General features: G+C 40.0%; 2 protein-coding genes across 2 annotated transcripts; both read right to left on the bottom strand.

Moving 5' to 3' along the window:
- Positions 1 to 103: 103 nt before the first annotated feature.
- On the bottom strand, positions 104 to 6,307 carry LOC137732538 (DEAD/DEAH box RNA helicase family protein). The gene is made up of 19 exons (XM_068471858.2): positions 4,972 to 6,307; positions 4,829 to 4,882; positions 4,561 to 4,673; positions 4,190 to 4,402; positions 4,030 to 4,108; positions 3,649 to 3,702; positions 3,473 to 3,547; positions 3,270 to 3,323; positions 2,811 to 2,855; positions 2,633 to 2,727; positions 2,400 to 2,529; positions 2,176 to 2,274; positions 2,012 to 2,067; positions 1,809 to 1,911; positions 1,372 to 1,500; positions 1,078 to 1,247; positions 961 to 985; positions 754 to 869; positions 104 to 615 (listed from the first exon to the last, which is right to left on the bottom strand). Exons 1-19 carry the CDS (start codon positions 6,184 to 6,186, stop codon positions 528 to 530), a joined length of 2,913 nt encoding a protein of 970 aa, XP_068327959.2. The 5' UTR covers positions 6,187 to 6,307; the 3' UTR covers positions 104 to 527.
- Positions 6,308 to 6,635: 328 nt separating this feature from the next.
- On the bottom strand, positions 6,636 to 13,274 carry LOC137732141 (uncharacterized). Its single transcript, XM_068471441.2, has 6 exons — positions 12,114 to 13,274; positions 11,902 to 12,010; positions 11,200 to 11,320; positions 10,281 to 11,072; positions 7,764 to 9,801; positions 6,636 to 7,479 (listed from the first exon to the last, which is right to left on the bottom strand). Exons 1-6 carry the CDS (start codon positions 12,307 to 12,309, stop codon positions 7,052 to 7,054), a joined length of 3,684 nt encoding a protein of 1,227 aa, XP_068327542.2. The 5' UTR covers positions 12,310 to 13,274; the 3' UTR covers positions 6,636 to 7,051.
- Between the last annotated feature and the right edge of the window lie 2,190 nt (positions 13,275 to 15,464).

Raw genomic sequence — 15,464 nt, 5'->3', positions numbered from 1 at the left:
TAAAAAGACTTCAGAATCAAATGTTGTCAATTAGAATTTTAAAAACATTGAAATCATAGTGTAGTCAAATTCAAATTTAATATAATTTACAAAAATTCTAATATATTTTGTAAAAATTCACATTCATCATATCGTAATTCCATAAGATTATTCATATTTAACACCATCACGTGGTATAAACTTGAATGAGCCAACTAAAAGGCAAATTTTATTTTTTGGGGCAACTCCATATCCCTCTCGTCTGACTGATTGGGAGAAACGGGGATATACCCCGTTTACACGGAAGATCTCTGTTTCCCTTTGTGTCTTGGTCATACGAGTGACACGGCACGGAAGCCTCTACCCAAGCATCTTTCCACCCACGGGGAATGAAAGATATGGTAGCTTACTGCTTACCTGCCATAACTCAGTTTCCATAGCACTAGAAACGGCAAGAAAACATCAGTTCTGTGCTGGTTTGATAAAAACGTGTTACTCTTTTTCTTCTGTACTTTGCTTATCCGATCCCCAACTGTATTCTACGCAGCTTAGACAGCATTCTTCCCCACAAAATTGACCAGTTCCGCCTTTGCCGCGTCCATTACCACCTGGAAGTCTATACTTGTGTATCTTCCCCTGTGATGAAGATTTAGCATGTCAGTTCAAACTTGTTTCCAGTGAAGAACTTGATACTGTATAAAAGTGCATTGCCGAGAAAGTGGATCGAACACTTTAAATTGTGTCGGACCCTGCAAATCAAGTTTGTTTACGTACCAGAAGTGAGTTTTAGACCAGAATGTAGAAGGATAGGATGGACTTGCAATGCCATGCATTATCCTTGCAACAGCTCTGGGAGTGAATTTGGCCTGTGAATTGCTCTGCAGAAAGACCTGTCAATCCAAGAGGAGCCAATACATTAGAACTGCCAAGCACGAGCTGTCTCGAGTATATTAGGAGCTGATCACATACGAAGGTTCTTACTTTTATATCTGCTCGCAAAAATCGGCTGCACATGTGAATGTTAAAGATATCAGCACGTAGAATACGAAATCTTGATGCCAAATGATTTAAGTTTCAACAACCACAGATCATACCGACCTGGATTTACCCATCGTATTAGGGACTTCAGAATTGTCATCTCCATCGAAGTATTCGATAATTTTCTTTTGCAAACATTGTGTGTGTTGGGCATCACAACAACCTTGCGTCTTCTCGCAAGAGTTAACGGCAAAAACTGCCGCATTAAACATTGCGTCCAACTTCCGCACCTAAATCAAAAGCAGAACATATTATTTGTACAAGAGAAACACGTTGTATTTGTACTTCCTCTGTTTACAGTGGACGTGTACTGAATTGATAAAAACGTTTAATGTGTTAACAATTATCAATTACCTTGCAACTTTCAACCTCTGATAACCATTTTGTGAGATGTGCTGATAGAGAACAAAGATCTGCAGGGGCTTCGACGATTGTAAAGCAGTAGGCTTGGTCCTTCAGTTCGTATGTTACTTCTCCTTTCAACTAAAATAACACAAAAACGAAAAAAAGATAACTGTATGAACATTATGGTATCATTATGTAGAGGGCAGGGGATGACAACACAGTCAAACTTTTCACCTATAGAAGATAGTAAAACACAGCAGCTTATCAAAAGCCCAATTATGAAAGTCAATGGCAGGATGAGGTTTGAACAAATCTTACCAATAAAAAAGGGAAAATATACAAAATGAAAACAAAAACCATAATACAATTCACCCTTCGTTTTTTCGTTTCCAACTCAAATAGTTAAGTTTTCTCAAAAATAAGATTTTCTTTTGAAGGACTTGAACCTTTAAAATTTGAAGATGATTGGATAGGACAGTAGCTGTAACTCCAATGCTATTTGCCACTGTCGGTATGTCAAACACGTATTGTCCTTGCTTAGTCTCAGACCTGAAAATTTTCACTAAGCATAAGTTGTTTTGCCACATATTTCTTGGTGTAAAATCGTATTCAACTTCTTTGTGTAATCAAAACCACTGATTATACTCACTTTTTCAAAATTGCAGCAACAAAAGCATCTTTCCCTGCAAGTAAAGCTGGGGATGTCTGCATTACGTACCGCAATATTCAACCATCAAGAGGTCAGTTTTTGTGACATTATAATAATTCAAAGTTAATCTTGGCAAAGTAGAAACCTCTAAACATGCTACCTACATTATGAAAATTCAAGGTGCAAGTCACATTTAACTCTGGAAGTAAATGCAAATACTGCACTTCACCCAACTCCAACTGCGTTAGAAGTGTGAGCATCACCTGCCAAAACAAATGCCAAGAATAGAACATTTTAGTGCTTAGCTTCTGAAAGTCCTTGTAAGTGATTTCTTCTATCTTCACTTAAAAATTTAGAATATTGAACGGAATTAGTAGCAGAGAAGGACCTCTTCTTTCATATCAAACTTGCGAGATGCAGTTTCCTTAACCAATGAACAAACTTTCCCATGCGAGTTCTCATCACTGGTGAATACTTGACAGAGGAATTTGTTTACCATATATTCATCCACACCATCACTGAGAAGTAAGAACACAATACATAAAGTCGTGAACCACTTCTAAACCTATGAAAGCCTTCGATAAAGGGAAAGTAATAGAAGATGCTGCCATATTTAACTACCTATACATAAGACTGCGAAGTTTAAAATATGTGCTATCATCATAATAAAGATGGCAATGGGACAACCTCCCATCCCGCCCAGCTCGTCCAATTTCCTACATAATTTATCATTCATTTTGTTAACAAATCTAAGACAGAAGCTTTTAGAAAAATACAGTGGTTTTGAAGAAACTTCCACCTGAACATACTCCTCCAAGCTTTCTGGCAAGGTGTAATGAATAACCTGAAAAAGATGCAATTTAGGACTTCCAGAAACAACTGGTAAACAATGGTACAATAAATCCAGACAGCATATTGCGATGCAAATATATGCTGGCATTAAGTAAACAGGCGAACATTTATGTTTATGCATGCAAATCAATCCTGACTTTGTCTTTCTTTTTGTGGTGGATACAAGTCATCTTTTTCTAGACTTTCTCAGAAGCCAGGAGCACAAGGCACGTGTAATATCACGATACCCCATCTGTATACTCCAAAGTTTATTATGCTTTTCATACACTAACCTAATAGACAGTCAGTACAGACACCAAATGTTGCCTTTCTCAGGTTACAGTTCAAGTGAATGCAATGCAATGAACAACACTAATTATGAGTTTTTCTGGAAAGGAAAACAAAGTTATGAGTATATTTCTCTTACAGCACCAATATCCCTCTTGTCAAGGCCCATGCCAAAGGCCACAGTTGCAACAACCTTCCATCAAAACATACAAGTCAATCATCCAAGAATTTGATATTTGAATTTGCTACATATGTAAAAGGAAAGAAAAAGAAACATATCTGTAACACAAAATTAAACGAGAAGAATATAGGACTAAGGAATGAGCGGAGTAATTTTCTTACCACTCGTATCTTGTTAGAGAAAAACAACTCCTGCACTCGACTACGATCTTTAGCAGGGATACCACTGTGGTAACTCTGGTTAGCATTTTACCATAACTTGTTAGGTTTTTATCGTTCCTCATCAATATTTACATACAACTTGTGGATCATGCAACTGAGAAACATGGAAAACTAACCTTTGCAGAGATATTATTGTCGCATAAGCATCTGCTTATCATTTCAGTTTCAAACTGCAAAGTTAGAAAACAAGATTATTTTCAACTCAATGTCAAGAATGTAGGATTATATTCATCCATCCTAATTGAGTGTCAAGAAAGAAGGCAAAATTAATTGCAAGAAGTGTTGGCAATCCTCAACCGCTAGTAGTTTAACAGTATTCCATTTCCCCTCCAATAATCTGAAGTTTGAGTCTTTCCTCATTCAAGAAAGAAGGTTTTAAATATTGCCTCAGCTTGTTGAAAATGGTATCCTAGAACCACCTTAAAACTATCAAATACACAGAGTGTTACAAAACATCTTAAGGAAACAGGATATCAGACATTTGACTCAATGTGTACCTGAAATTTGCAGTAGATAATGATGCTCTGAACATCCTTGAACGAAGTTGACTTGATCAACAGCAGCAGATCTTTCATTCTATTTAATTCATAACAGATTCAGATACATATGTAAGAAAACTGATAAAATGAAGGGGGAGAAAGAAGTATTCAGACTTGCCTATTTCCACTCAATGACACTGAAAGTTGTAAATTATCCCTTAGTATTGCTTTTTGAATGAGATTAGTTGGAGGAATCTCTAAAGCAGACATGACAGAACCCAAAGTTGTGGCTGTGGCCGTAGCTGTCATGGCAAGAATGCAGTTGACATTGAGCTTGGCACGAAGAAAACAAGCTCTAAGCCTCATATATGAGGGACGGAAGTTATGTGACCTGGAAAACCCTTCAAAATTAAGTATTTAAGGGGAATTGCATGCCATAAGATACGAAATTCAGCTGGAAGGATGAGGACACTGTGGAGTAATAATCAAACTATAAAAGACATTAAAACAAGAAGACAATAGTTGGTGCAACCATCACTATTCACTTACCATTCTGAAACACAGTGAGCTTCATCCACCACAACAAGAGACACAACTGTGTTAGCAGAAAATATAGACAAGAATTCCGCATTCAAAAACCTCTCCGGCGAAACAAAAAGCACCTAAAATACAATCCACCAAACTTTAGCTCTCTGCAAACAATCCAGATAGAACAACTCATACACTATATGAGTAAACACTAGATGTAAAACACATTTTACATCCACTGGGGACATATCATACTCAAATTTACTCAACAATATGTTGACATACCAACCTTTAACTCCCCTTGTTGAAGCAGCCTTATTGTCTCGGAAGCTTCTTCAGGTCTCTGAATAAACAAAAGGAGACAAATTACACCCACCTATTTGTATGTGAGCAAAGAGAGACATAGACCGAGACTGAGAGCACGGGGCATACCTGATTGCTACAAATAAGACCGCCACGAATCATATGAGGCAGCTGCTTAAGCTGGTCAATCATCAGTGCAATCAATGGACTGACAACCAAAGTTACCCCAGGTAAAATTAATGAGGGCAACTGATAACACAACGATTTGCCAGCACCCGTAGGCAAAACAAGCATTGTCGACTTCCCCTCGAGCACCATCTTGATTGCCTCCAACTGCCCATCTCGGAACAATTCATACCCATAAGTTAACCTCAACAATTTCACCAAATTCTCATCACTCGGATCATTTCTAGTCATCAAAACCGCCTCTTCAAACGATTCGGAATCAAATTTCGGTCTTTTACTGTCTTGCTTCCGAATCTGTTGTTCTGCAATAGCATCTGCAACCAACTCATCTTCTTCACCAATTGTCTCCCCATCATTTTCATCTACTGCTTTCAATTTCCTTTTCCCCTTTCTGTAAAATTTTCGACGACCCGACGAGCTGCTATTTCCTCTTCGGTTCACGAATTTGCGCTTCCCCCGATTCAGATTGAGCTTCACAAAGTTCCCTTCTGCCCCACTGCTTCGAAACTTCACAGGCGCCGAAGGCACATTGCCTCCAATCAAATTGAAACGTTTCTTCACAGCTATGGCCGAAACTCCAGACTTGGCAGCAGCCGCTTCGCGTTTTGGCTCTGGCGGTACCCGATTGGGGGCAGAAGAATCAGACCCACCAATTGCAGCCGTTGGATCCGGCTTCGGCGCCGAAGAAGACAGCAGCGGCTCGTCGTCTTGGAAAGAATCGAAATCGATGGAGGTCCGTCGGATTTTGGAGAACGACGGTGACTGGAACAAGTGCCTGCCCTGTGGGGCGAGAAGGGTATCGCTGGAATCGACGGTGGGGATCGCGCGGGATGGATCGGACGGCCAGCGGCAGATTTGGTAGGGTAAATTGGGGAGGAGGAGAGGAGATGGATCGGGCGGCGGGTCTGGTCGGGTGGGCTCGGAAGAGGGAGTTTCGGGTTCGGAAATGGGCTTGGACTTAGACGAAGGTCTGTACCTAAGTCTCGATGTGCGGGAGGAGAGAATGCTAGGCTTTGGCTTTGGTGGCGGTGGCTTCCGATTTGGCGCCGGCTGTCGCTTTCGATTTGTCGGTGGCGGCTGTGGTGGTAATGAAGGTTTACTGTGTCTTGGGGGAGTGGCAGAGATGTGAGAGCCGTCGGAGTCGGAATCGGATTCCATGGTGAATTTTGGTCGGAGAAAATTGATTGAATTTTCAAGTCCTTTACTTGATGATATGGTTTTCCCGCCATATTTTGAGCTTTTCTTTTTTAGCTATGGTTTCCCGCCATGGTTTAGATTTTCTCTTTCCCTTCTCATTTTATGTAATTTTAGGACTTTATGATTTTGGGTTAAGTCAAAGTGAAACAATAGGGTCCTTATAATATTTTTCTTGGAACTCGTCAATGGCGAGAATTGAACTTAGACACTTCAGTTAACTTTACCAAGGTTGCTGAATTTCATCACCAGGCTATAGTCAAGCTGTGGAAATGAGAGGATAATGGTGTTTACGAAAAACTATGAATAATAATCAAACTATGAAAAGGAAAAACGAGAAGTTCCAGGTGAGAAACTGCTGGCATCCCTTATTATTTTTGTTTCAGCACTATCTAGTAATAATAATCAAGGTATATTCTAAAACAATCATAATGAATATGAATGAATTGGGTTCTCGTACACACACTTACTCCAGTGGAGGAATTGAACCACATCGAACTTACTGATTCGCTGACAAGGCCGGAGCAACCACAAACCTCCGATGCCTCTGCCCAATTATCAGCACCTAATGACACAGGAAAACTTTACAATTACGTCGGCAAAACATCGCGGATTCTTACAAACAAATCGGAACCGATACAAACATTTGGCAAGTACCCCCAAACAGCCCCTTCAAACATTATAAAATAATAAAATAAAAAAAGAAAGAAAACATTAAAATACAAGTACTGAGCACCATCTCCTCCGTAAATATCGGCTGCACTGAACTGCTGAAGGGAGTGGCCAAAATGCACAGCGGGAGCTTTGAGCGGGATTAGAATGGAGACCATCACATTATAGTGCAGTTGCACTTGGATTCCAGCTTTGGAGGCTTCATGCCGTCTACCTTGGGAAGCCCTACATTCCGTTGCAAAGACTCGTCAACATTCTCATCGTTCTCAGTCTTACTAGCAGGAAGCTCAGCATCTGTTTCCACCGGCTTTGGCTTGCCCTTTTGAGGTTTTAAAGAACGTCGACTAACAGTTCTGCTGCGTGGTTCCTTTCTCTCAGGATTGGATTTCCCCATTATTGTAACCGTAGGGTGAAAACCTTCTAATGGAACTGAGCTTTCCTTTTCCATCGCTATGGCTGCAGCCTCGTAGGCCAGATTGTGGACAATGGAGCTGCAGAAGAGTATTGTATCTGTTGCCTCTTCTAGTGTCAGGCTTCTTGCCTTTCTTCGACCTTGCAACTCAACCTTTACGGTTGATTCCTCTTCTGGAAAAACATATAGGACTTGTCAGATGAGAATGTAAGGTGGTCAGGAAACCAAAACAATGTAAGGTGGTCAGGAAACCAAAACAAATAGGAAATCATGCTTCTTTCAGAGGGAAAGATGAGTGACACATAGGACGCGGGGGAGCAAAATAGTCATACATTATTGTAATTCTAACTCATGAACTCCACACAATACTGACCACCCTCACCGAGAAAAGTTTCTAAGTCAATAAAGTTTGTCAAACATTAAAAAAAAATAGTCTCAAAGCAATTTTAAATCATACCTAGGATGCCATATGCATTACTAGTGGTGTTGGTTTCTGGAACTGAAGGTGTCATATCACTGTCAGAAGGAAATGGAACTGAAGGCTCCTGACCTTCCCCAATCGTGCTTTTTGATTCAAGGGAAGCATCACTGTACATTGAACAAGAGGCACTCTGATCACATTTTTCAGTTTCTATTTCTGATACTGTGATCAAAGAGCTGTGAGTAGCAGTCTCTTCGGCATCCACTCGGACAACACTTATGGTGTTTTCGTCGTTGAATGAATCTGGAGTTACAACTGAAGATTCAATATCCATGGAACTTTTTGCATTGTTTTTCAATTCTTCACCATACTCATCTGAAGCACAATTTTCACAATTTGGAGATGGAGCTACAGAATTGTCCTCTAACAGAGTGCTAACTGCCTGACTCGACAATTCTGTGGTAGAAGCATCAAATCTTCCACTGCCAGAACTGAACTCAGTATCATCTTCCTCAGCAACAGTTGTCCTGGAAGAAGCTGTAATAGTAACATCTGGTTCTGTACATTCTGAAGCTAGGAAGCGTTCCTGAGATGTTGTGTGCGCCACCTCTGCGACATCATATTCAACATTTCCCACAGTAATCTCAAAACCATTATCATGTTTGTTTGATGAAAGACCTAACGTTTGGCGAACATGGTTTGGATCTCCATGGGGTGATCCAATGCTTTGGGGTTTCATATTTGTGTCATTTGTGTGATTCTCCATGTCTGATTTCTTGCCACTCAACTGTCGCTGCACATGAGTCTCTGTTTGTCTAGCTGAGCCATAATCAACTGACGATGATGCAGAGAAACTATCCATGTCTGATTTCTTGCTGCTCAACTGTCGCTGCACACGAGTCTCGGTTTGTCTAGTTGAGCCAAAATCAACCGAAGATGATGCAGAGAAACTACCATGGCCAATGGAGCTTCTCATACTGTTTGAACTATCTCTAGCATATGACAGATTCTCATAAGGTATGGTTGTGGCTGTGAAAGTTCTGCCCTGAACAACAGACCCCTTGCTACTGCTTGTTCTCTTCAGCAGAATGGAAATGCCTGCTCCTTCCGAAATGTCTGCCCTCATATTTGGATAGTTAGAATGATGCAAATTCTGACCCCCGGTGTCACTATTATGTTGGCTACAACCAACCGTTAGTGAAACCACCCCTTGCTTGTTGGCTAGTCCATCCTCAACTCCCTCTACTGGTCTAACAAGAGATTGTTCTTGTAAACAATTAGGGATTTGCTCACGATCAATATTTTGGCCTGGATCGACAATCTCTTCACCCTGGGAATTGTTTGGTTTTCCTAAATCAGAAACTTGTGGAGATCCAGGCACAACCACCATGGTTTCCAATACATCCAAAGGTTTTTCTTCTTCCACAATTCCGACAGACAAAGCTGGAGAGTTTTTAGGAACTTCAGGTATCTCCGGCATCATGACAGTCGGAAGTTTATCTTTCCTACTGCACTCTGGACAAAATCTAATGTTACTTTCCACCCCATCAGAAACATAATACCTGCAACCACATTTAGGACAAGTTTCCATGTCTTCGAGATTATTGATTCCTGAAAAATCACCCTTAACATGAGAATCTTCAGAGGTTGGACTGACTTCCATGATGTTATTGGGGTGACCATAATCTTCAGAGCGACTAGCTCCACACTCCACTGTACTGGTGACTCTATAGAAGTCACCGTGATGAATGTCACGTGAGCCATCATGGACATCATGCCTGGTGTCTTCATCTACTACATCCATCTTATCAAAGCCAAATACTTCTTCATGAACATCAGAGTATGGCACTTTCTCAGATTCACTGGCCATATCATCCTGGTTGTGATCACACCCTTCCATATCATGTGCAACACTAGTACCCAGATCAGAACTTGCATTGCTGCTAGTCGTGACTGAGGAGTTCCTGGAAATCAGAGGACGATGCACAGAGCTTGCTTTTCCAACATAGAAGGTGCTACTGGGAACACTAGATAAGAGCGGCCGAAACATATTCTGGGGACCTTTCCGTTGATCCTGCACGGACATGGTAAGGCATTAATCCTATGATGTGGATTTCTATAACGTATGAATGGAGAAATCACAATGATTGAAGTGCAAATGTAACATATTTATAACTACAGGATTCCAAGGTGTTACATTTCATCAAAAAGCCCTAGATCATAATGGCAACCTAATAAATATTAAGAGAGAGAGGAATATTATAATAATTCAGTGCAGTTCCAATTTTCAGCATTTTTTTATAACTTCGGTTAAATCCAATGTAACTTTATTACTTGAAGTAGGAAAGAAACACACACCTAAGAGACCTTGAATTGAAACCTAGAGAAAACATTAGCAGGAACAAAGTTTGGAAATTGTACAAAATTATATTGCCAAGTCATTGCATAAGAACTTTAGCAACCTGTCCCTACTTTCAAATAATTGCCTTTCATCGGATAATAAAAGAATTATTTATCATAATGGATGCAATTTAATGCACTAGACCAAAGTACCATTTGCCGAAGGGCGGAATCAAAGGATCTTTTTGGAGCAGAAGATGAGGACACCACTTTGGCTGGCCTCTTTGAGAAGGCCACAGCTCTGTTGTTTGAGAAAGTACCAACTCCTCTTGAAGTCGATCGGTCCAAACTACCCACAGGAATAGATTGTAAAGAGTCTAGATCATCATCAATGGAAGATGCTATAGAACCTTTGCTGTGAGAACTAAATGGGTCTCGATCATGACTATGAGATGAACTGACACTTCTAGAAGCAGTTGGAGACATTGATTGCCTTCTGTAGTTGGAGGAATTGTCCCTACCATTTCTAGATGCTGGTGAGGAACCCCTCACATATGTTGCCGGACGATCAGCAAGAGAAGTACGAAGGTTGGGAGGTGCATCACAGGAGAAGCCTGGAATATTGGTTTGCCATGCTCTTATTTTAGGTGAAGCAGAGTTCCCTCGACTTGTCTTTATTGGGGAAGTTCCTCTCATCCCAGGTGAAGCCCCACTACTGCTGGACCCAGTGCTTGTCCTCCGTGGTGTGGGGGTAGACGACCTTCGAGGAGGTGTTGGGGATTTACTTGGGGGGGTAGATGGTCTCTGTGAAGGAGTAGATGGTTTCAGTGATGGAGAAGATGGTCTCCATGATGGGGTAGCATGACGTAGACTTGGGGTTGGACTGGAATGGCGCACTGGTGATGGCTGTCCCCTTGATTGGATTGTACTATTCCCCGAACGAGGAGAAGGGCTTAAGCGATTAGGACTAGCACTACCCCTGCTACTTCGGTAACTCTTCTCCATCTGAAAATAAAGCAAGTATGATGTAAAATATACGGAAAATAATGATATCAGCATAATGTTTTAAGGAAACATCTATGAGATGATAACTAACATAATCAAGTCCCATAAAAGTGATTTGACCCCCTACCGTGGATGATCTTGATATAGAAATAGGTTGACTTCGAGGTCTGCCCCTTGGTGGTGCATTAACTGGTGTCGGTTCATCATCCAATGAAGGAAAAAGAGGGGTGTCGGGAGGCGTTACTAACCTTTGAAATTTAAACACCATATCTTCCGTCAGTACAAAGACAGAAACAGGACTGACACTTAATGATCATTTAGTTTCAGTGAATAAATGGACAAATTTCAAGCAGTAAAAATTTCAGCTTTTTGACAGAATCGCTTAAACTCTTAGCCAGTTAAGATGCAAGAATCAAAATATGCATGTAAACACGCTCTTAGTTTGCGAGATCATTTTGGCAGCCAAAAAGTCACTTCCACACTCTTCTATTTTCTCACACATGAGGAGTTCACAAGGTTGTTTAAAGTTGTTTTTGGAGTGCCAAAATCATCACCCAAATTTTTTAGGGAAATAATTTCTGCTTTCTTTGTCATCTGACAAAATAAATTATTCTGGTTTACTGAACAATTCCTAGTCTTTAAGGTAGGACGCTTGTCTCACAATTTACAACCAGGATGTATCACGTGCTTACAAAGTAAAACGCTAACAAATTGATCCTAGATGCAATTTAATCATGTCTTTAGTACTTAAGAGTGCAAAACATATCTTAAAACTAGAAATATAGCAACAATAAATTAAGGTATCAAACGAAGAAAAAGTATAATTCACCAGTCATAGTCATTTTTCTCCCCTTCCACATTAAACAGGTCGCTACTCTCTCCTCGCGTTGGAATGGTGATTCCAAGCTTCGCACCCGAAAATTGCCTCAATTTTGTAGCTGTAAGATCAAAAACATAAATGATCCCTGTCAACCCTGTCACGCAAGACAAAATCCTGAACTTTACACTTCCTAGCAAATGATATAAGGAATGGCATCTTACAGAATGTGTCCTCAAGATCATCCGACGACGGAAGCAAGAAATCCTCTTTTTCTCGGGTCTGCATTTCGTTGAACAAGGCAAGATCTTCATCTTTGTCTTTCAAAAACACTCCACTTTCAAAACTTCGACCCCGTCTGTGAGGGTTCCCTCTTGGCTCTCGTCCAGGAGAGCACCTCAATGACGGCGAAGGAGGCATCTCTCACAACCGAAAACTACACAATCAAAACAGACACCCCAACCGCTCCATACAACGCAAATTGAACCAGTAACCCACCATATACACCTAGCTAGTACTCACAATGACAATAATTTGAGCAACCAAACTCTTTCACGATTCGCCGGCGACACGAAACGCACCAAACTAATTTAATTCCAATTCCCACAACTCAATAACAGTGGGAATCATACATGCCAGGTCCAAGTCAACTCAAAGCCCAAATAGTATCCAAAATTCAATACAAAATTGCATAAATTAACGCAGCAACTGAAACAACCGTACCAGTCGCAATGCAGAGGCTCAACGTCGACGTACGTAATTCAATCAAATTACGACCTTCATCGTGTACCGAAGTCTCAAAACCCTAGATTCTGCCATTTGAAGACACCAAAACAGAGAAACCACCGCACCCGCCACCAGAAACTTAATTCCAACTCCAATTCAGCTCCCACCAAACACTCCACGCCGCCACTGAACCCGAATTCACACCGCCATTGACAAAACCACTTCCGGTGCTTCCACAACTCGACTCACTGACAAAAAAGCCCTCCGCACAACTCACTGCGATCCCGAGAACTCGAAGCTCGACAGCAGAGAGCTGGAAGATGCCGTATCAGGCAGTCGGATCTAAAGCATTTACTGCTTTGCCTGCGCGCGGACGGATCGGAAGACGAAAGCGGTAACGGATCGGTGCGGCAGGAAAAGGAAAGTGGAATTCTCAGGAATTCTTCTCTCTCCTCCGAGAAAATTTATACGGTGCGAGTCTCCGAGAACGGAAGTGGAAAAACTGAAAATATAAAAAAAAAATAAAACTGTGGTTTTGTTGTCGTCTGGATTTTTGCTCGTTTCCTCCACAACAAAGCTTTCGTTTTCTCTTTTTTGCTTCTTCACTTTTCTCTTTGCTTTTTTTTTTTCCTTTTTTTTTTCGTGATTTTCTTTCTGTCAATTGCACTTTTTCTGCTTCTTGTTAAATATTTACGAGCGTTGCAACTGCCGTTTACGGTAAGCTCTGCGTATCTTTAACCTTTCGTTTTCTTTTTCGCTTTTGTCATGTATTCACAGTATTTGTTAATTTCGTTTTCATCCAGATTTTGTATTCTATTTTCCCAATTAAAACTGAGATCTAGAGTGCCTAAATACAAGGAAATTGTCTTCTTTTTTTTTCGAACAAATGATATTATTTATATTAAAATATGATAAAGTGAGTTAAGTCTCACAATGAGTTTACCGTATAATAATGTGAAGAAGTGAGCTAAACTTCATAATGAGATTGTCGTAATAATGAGATTGCCATAATAATCTTTACACAATGTATCAACATATTAATTTGTACACAATTTGGATTACATGACATACCAATAATGTACCAAATTATTGGTAAGTTACATTTAATAGAGAGAGAGAGAGAGAGAGAGAGAGAGAGAGAGAGAGATATATATATATATATATATATATATATATATATATATATATGTGTGTGTGTGTGTGTGTATGTATGTATGCATACGTATAATATCATTTAGAATTTTGAAGTGCATTGGTACGTTTAGAATAACACTATTTGGCTGCACATCCAATTCAACTTTTTTTATAAGTAAAAATTTAAATCAATTATTCTCACCGAAGAAATAAATAAATTTTCCTACCAAATCTATTTATGCAGGTATCTTGACTAGGTTATAGTGTATATACACTTCTTAGGTTTTATTAAGGGTAAATTACATTTTCATCTATTTTAATTCCTTACAACATCTTTAAAGTATTTCACTTTCATACTCTAAGTACTATTTTATTTCAAAATAATACCTCCGTTACATTTTTCATCCATTTATCCGTTAAGGGTTGACGTGATTGCCACATATATGCCACGTGGCAACAAAAAATGAAATTTTTTTTTAAACCTGAATTTTCTCAACACACACAAATAAAAATAAAAAAAACAAAAAAAAACCCATCCCATCTCCCCACAACCACCCCCACACCTCTAAACTTGCAAGAAGAAAAAGAAGGAAGGAAGGAAAAAAAAAAAAAAAAAAAAGCCCTTGAAACCCATCCATCCCATCTCCGCACAACCACCCCCCACATCCCTAAACCTACAACAACAAGGAAGGAAAGAAAAAAAAAAACAGCCCAAACCCAGTTGAAGAAGAAGCTACCGGCGCGCGACCCACCTGTCTTTCCCCCTCCCCCCGCGATGACCCAGCTGCCTTCCCCCCCCCCCCCCCCCGGCACGACCGCGAACCAGCCGTCTCCACTCTGTTGGAGTTGAAATTGAAATCCATTTCTCACTCTCCTCTCTTTGTCTCACTCCCCCTCCTTTGTCTTTGGTGGTTTTGGATGGCGTTCAGACATAGATGAAGGGTGGGGGTTTCTTGGGTGGACGAAAGAGGACCTGGGTTTTGACTCAAATGACAGGGACTGGTTGGTGGTTGGGGTGGGAGAATGGGAGCTGCATTTGCACTCTTCTTTTTCTTCTAGGTTGCGGGTTTTTGGGTGTGGAGGGACGAACTCGGTTTGGGCATTTTTTTTTTTCCTTCTCCTCCTCCTGCTTCTTCTTCTTCTTGTTGCAGATTTAGGGATGTGGGGGTGGTTGCAAGGAGATGGAATGATTTCAATTTTATTTTTTGTTATTTTTTTGTGTAGAAAATTCGGGTTTTTTATTAAAAAAAAAATTATTTTATTTGCCACGTGGCAGACATTTGACAGTCACGTCAACATTTAACGGATCAATAGATGGAAAATGTAACGGATGTATTATTTTGAAATAAAATAGTAGGAATTGAAATAGACCCAAAACCTGATGTATGAAAATGTAATTTACCCTTTTATTAATTTTTGGTATCTCAGCTCCAATAATCAACTTATTTCCATACTTCCCATACAATCCCATACTAGTAGATTGTATTCTATTTTAGTTTCAACTTCGACTTAGTAAACATTATTTTGCATTTTTTATATGGATACTTAGCTCCTCAGTAATATAAATCATTATCCGACACGTATTAAAAAATATCTCATTAAAATATAAAAGTAAAGTTATACATATTTGTTAAGGGAACTCTTATTAGCACTTCAAAAATCTCATTATACACTCCTCACAAGTGTAATTTCTTACTAATTATAAAATGTTTGAA

Source organism: Pyrus communis, chromosome 16 (assembly GCF_041283825.1).
Source record: "Pyrus communis isolate YQ-2024b chromosome 16, ASM4128382v1, whole genome shotgun sequence".
NCBI lineage: Eukaryota > Viridiplantae > Streptophyta > Magnoliopsida > Rosales > Rosaceae > Pyrus > Pyrus communis.
This window is presented reverse-complemented; position numbering and strand designations above follow the sequence as displayed.